This window comes from Acyrthosiphon pisum, chromosome X, assembly GCF_005508785.2.
Source record: "Acyrthosiphon pisum isolate AL4f chromosome X, pea_aphid_22Mar2018_4r6ur, whole genome shotgun sequence".
Lineage (NCBI taxonomy): Eukaryota > Metazoa > Arthropoda > Insecta > Hemiptera > Aphididae > Acyrthosiphon > Acyrthosiphon pisum.
Window position 1 is genome coordinate 124,121,358 of NC_042493.1, and position 5,082 is coordinate 124,126,439.

General features: G+C 34.0%; 1 protein-coding gene across 1 annotated transcript; it reads right to left on the bottom strand.

Moving 5' to 3' along the window:
• Window positions 1–1,067: 1,067 nt before the first annotated feature.
• On the bottom strand, window positions 1,068–4,674 carry LOC100163210 (zinc finger protein 271-like). The gene has a single exon (XM_001942781.4). It carries the CDS (start codon window positions 3,151–3,153, stop codon window positions 2,287–2,289), a length of 867 nt encoding a protein of 288 aa, XP_001942816.1. The 5' UTR covers window positions 3,154–4,674; the 3' UTR covers window positions 1,068–2,286.
• Window positions 4,675–5,082: the final 408 nt, after the last annotated feature.

Consider the following 5,082-nt stretch of genomic DNA (forward strand, 5'->3'; position numbering starts at 1 on the left):
AATTGCAGGATGCCAAATTGTTATATTTAATTTTATGATTTAATTTATGTTTAACTAACAGTAATAATTTTATTTTTATTGATTTTTTTACCATTTTATATAATTAAATTTATTTTAAAAATAGCTGTTCTTATAATTTTTTCTATTGAATATTGATTTATAAACTTTAATTGTGACTTACCTTATAGTTACACAACATACATCCTTTCAGCAGGAGATATTGTTTTTTTGAAATTTGAAATCTTCTTTCTAATACGATGATTGATTTTACTCAATATAAAATCGTAAGTATTAACTGACATTCGTAAATAATCAAAAAATTTATCCGGTGATTTTCGTAAATCAGTATATAAATGGTGATATTCACCATATATTAATCTGCGGCGATTAATAGGATGAATACCAACTCTTTTTTTTTTAAAAAATGAATTCCTTAAAATTGGATTATCTAACAAAATTGATAGACGATTAATCGACATGATTATAACTTGGAGTATAAAATCGAAATGACAAAAAATAAGATAAGTATTTATATTTTATACAAAAACGTTCGCCGCTCATCGCCCAATATACACACTTCGCCGCTCACCACTGGTCATCGCTGACGCGCCGCTCGACGCTTGCCGCTCGCCGCTCGCCAATGTACACGAGGCCTAAGCGTCATTGTTGACGGTCATATCTATTTATCGTTTCAAATTGCTATATCATAATTAATTAAAAATAAATAAGTAATAAATTGCAATACATCTATATAGTTGTAATAAAACTTAAAAACTCAATAATAAAAAAAATTATTACAACAATAGACGAGTATTTTACTTAACTGACGTTGGTACCAGAACTTGATGCATTGTGTTATTAATTGTTATGATTAATAATCTTGGGTACAAGAAAAATTTTCAAAAATAAATTGGAGCCAAGGTAAATATTTGGCTAATATTTAGTTTTTAATAATTTACTAAGTATGTACTAAAGTGTATTTGTATATTTTTATGAAGATTTTATTAAATATGAACATTCAAGTATCAAATTCTAATTCTAATATTTTAAAATATATAGGTGGGAAATAATAAATAATAATTTATAATAAAAGAAACAATACCTATATATTATATTTATGTTATCTTGTAGATGCCTACTATAATTATAGAGAGGGTAGATAGAGTAAGTTTATGGACAGTCAATGCATGCTGAAAATTCAAATTTTAAAGAGACATATAGGTATAATGTGATTGTTTAAGCATACCCACAACCAATTTTCACTTTAACAGGACATTTATTTAAATTCTGTTTTTAGAATTTTTAAATGTGCCTACCTAGAGATCATACTAAAATTACGTGATATTTTTTGTAAGTAGGTACTACATACGGAACGTCTTATTGCTGTACATAATTCTATTTTGCAAATGAGAACCCATTGATTTACAGAAAACTATTTAATGGATGATTTTTTTGAAAATGTTCATGCATTTTAATTAAAAATATAATGAGCAGTTTCTTAGTTGTTAAAATGTTAACACTAACGGTAATAATTCTTAAAAATTAATTTACAAAAATGTGAACTATATTAATATGTAATATTAGAATTAGTAGATAAGCGTTAAAAAATTTGATCATTTTTACAAATTATTTATATTGATACAACAATAGTAATTATGGTAATAACTAAAATTTTAAAATCATCTTAAGTTATTTCTTATACTTCTAGCCGTAACTCACCGTGAACCCGAACGTAACTTATCGCTAACCATTTTTTGTACGTTTAATTAATGATGTCCGACACGTAATATGAAATATTATGAATTATTTTTATGTATATTTTACTCTGTCGGTAATTTGAGTGTATATCGTTAATAAATGTTTTCTTGGAACGCATAACCTCAAACAACTTTATAGTCTTGTTCGTCTTCAATCATGGATTGAAATTACCGCAATATATTATCACGATTCCGAAAACATGACAAGGGTAACACTATTTCGTGTACAGGCTAACCACTCGCATGACATTAAATTAACTGTTGCATCAATTAGTGGTAAAAAAAGATCACAATAACTCATAGAAAAAATGACTGGTAATTATAGTTACCGGAAACCTATAAAGGGTTTCAACAATTTTTATTTTTTTTAATTCAGTGACAAAAATAATGTATATAATAATTCAAATCGTGAACCAAAAACCGACAGTGTTTTCGTTAAAGATATTGAAAAACAAACGGATTAATAACTGATAATACATAAAAGAAACAGACGTACGTCAAAATCATTAAATCCGGACAGGGCGGTGTATCACGTTAGGTTTGGCTTCTCTCTAATGTGAATTCGTCGGTGTTTAGTCAGATTAGAACTCTCAGCAAATGATTTTTCACATACGTCACACGGGTAAGGTTTCTCGCCCGTGTGCGTCCGCTTGTGAACCACCAGGTGGACATTTTGGCTGAACCATTTATCGCATACGTCACACGGGTAGGGCTTCTCTCCCGTATGCGATCGCTTGTGTTTCGTGAGGCTATCATTTCGACTGAACCATTTGTCACACACGTCACACGGGTAAGGTTTCTCTCCTGTGTGAGTCCGCTTGTGAACAGCCACTTGGCTACTATGACTGAATGATTTTTCGCATATGTCACATGGATAGGGCTTCTCGCCCGTGTGAGTCCGCTTGTGAATAGTCAGATTGTGACTTCGACTGAACCATTTATCGCATACGTCACACGGGTAGGGCTTCTCTCCCGTATGCGATCGCTTGTGTTTCGTGAGGCTATCATTTCGACTGAACCATTTGTCACACACGTCACACGGGTAAGGTTTCTCTCCCGTGTGCGTCCGCTTGTGAACCGTTAGTTGCTCATTTTGACTGAATGATTTTTCGCATATGTCACATGGATAGGGCTTCTCGCCCGTGTGAGTCCGCTTGTGAACAGTCAGATTGTGACTTCGACTGAACCATTTATCGCATACGTCACACGGGTAGGGCTTCTCTCCCGTGTGAGTCCGCTTGTGACTTGTTAAGTTATTGCTCTGAGCGAACGATCTGTCATATACATCACACGGATATGGTTTTTCTCCCATGTGAGCCCGCTGGTGTGATTTCAAAGTATTGCAATGAGCGAAAGAGTCATCGCATATATCACACGGATATAGATTTTTTTCCATGTGAGTCCACTAGTGTGCTTCCAGGCTATTGCAATGTTTGAATAATTGTTCACCTATTTCATACCCATATTGATAATCACGCCCATGTTTCCTCTCAAGACTTGCCAGTTTGTTAATTTATTGATGTTAACCGTCACATATATGTTCTCGGGAACTGCTAATCAATAGATGAACGGGATTTAAAGTTTGTCAATGTTTTACTCTATTATTTTATAGTATAAGCAATTCACGTTTGTTTTGGTTACTACGCTATTTTAGTAATCTGTACGATAAATTAAAAATTATTGATATGGTCAGGTTTTAATCAGGTTTTCAAGCCAGCATTTTTTAAGCGAAATGTCTTTACTGATGTTACAAAAAAAAGCGGCGTGTTGCAAGTACGCGCAGATGAAGTGAAACTTTTTAACAGACGGTATGAGAAATAAAATAAAAATGTTCACCTGTCACCGTTGAATATTAGGCTTGTATTAAACAAAGAGAAAAAAATCGAAATTTTCAATTGAAATTTAAATATTATTATCATATAAAGGTAAGACAAATATTATTATTATTACATAGAAACAATGGAAACGCTAGTGTTGTGACGGCCAACTATGACGGGTGATAATCTTTTTTTCTTCAATAAAACAGTCATGTTCGGTAGCAACGACACACATGTTTCTATGGTTTGTATGTATAATATTATTTTATATAAGATTTAATTGGACATGTATGACCTGATATGATTTTGTCACGTTTTTGTAGAACAACTGGTCTAGTGTGCAGTTGTCAGTATCCTCAATCAGATTGGCAACAGGTGACAGTGACGTGTAGGTGACCACCAATCCAACAACGATTACATCGAACAATCAACCGGCCAAATTCATGTGGTGTACGTGTGTGGTAAGCGATTAACACGTACCACACTTTACCATGGACGGACTCGTGGACATACGACCGAACGGTACAAAGGTTAGGACAACAGAGGGTTCGAAAAGAAATTAATCACACTGTGGCATGGCGGATGGTTGACGATGCGAACAGCACATACAAAAAAAGTGAACAACAGTACCGCAAAAACCGAAATCGGGTGTCACGAGTAATACGTGTTGACCATCTGCATACACGAGATGCGCCAAAAGAGAAAGTCTGGTTGACTGGAAGCGAAAGCCGGTGGATGGCGGTGAGAAGCTGTCGCAATGTGTGTGGGAGGGGTGTGGTCAAACTTTGCGAATGTCGGAACTCATGCATGAGACAAAAAATAATTTTGTTATAGTAAATAGTTGGAAATATTTTAGGTGGCCTAACATCATACATTGTTACACTGCCCATAACGTATTGGTTGGGAGTGCTAAAAGTAAATTGTTGGCCTATTATGGTTAGCGCAACAGTAATGTATGGTAAGACAAAAAATCTAACCATAATAAAGTGTTCGAACAACCATATAAAATGGTTGTCATTGTTTGGTTTGTACAACTTCGACCTTTTGTCGTGTCAACCATAAGATAATGTTGGAACAACCAATTGTTCTATTCTTGACTATCGTGACAATAACAAGTTTAAAAATAACCTGCGATAATAATCGAACAACACACGAAACCCAACTCGGAAAACCCGATTGCCCTGCCACTACCTCTTCGTCTCGATACAATTATATCATACATACGAATTATTGCGCCAAGTGACAACAACGGCCGTGCTGTATGCCCATTGCTTGTAAGTTGTATTACCGACTTGACTGTTCGAGTGTTTCGAGTATACGAGTAATACTACAATAATTACAGTCACAGCCGTTTAACGTTTTTAGTTTTCACTCGACATATTTTTATAATTGTATATGATATTGAAGTTTTGATGCTGTGTTATAAATTTGTGATAGTCTTAAAATTGTATCTACTGACTGGCGAATACCTACTGTAGTACCTACTGTTACAAATGGATCAATTCGTT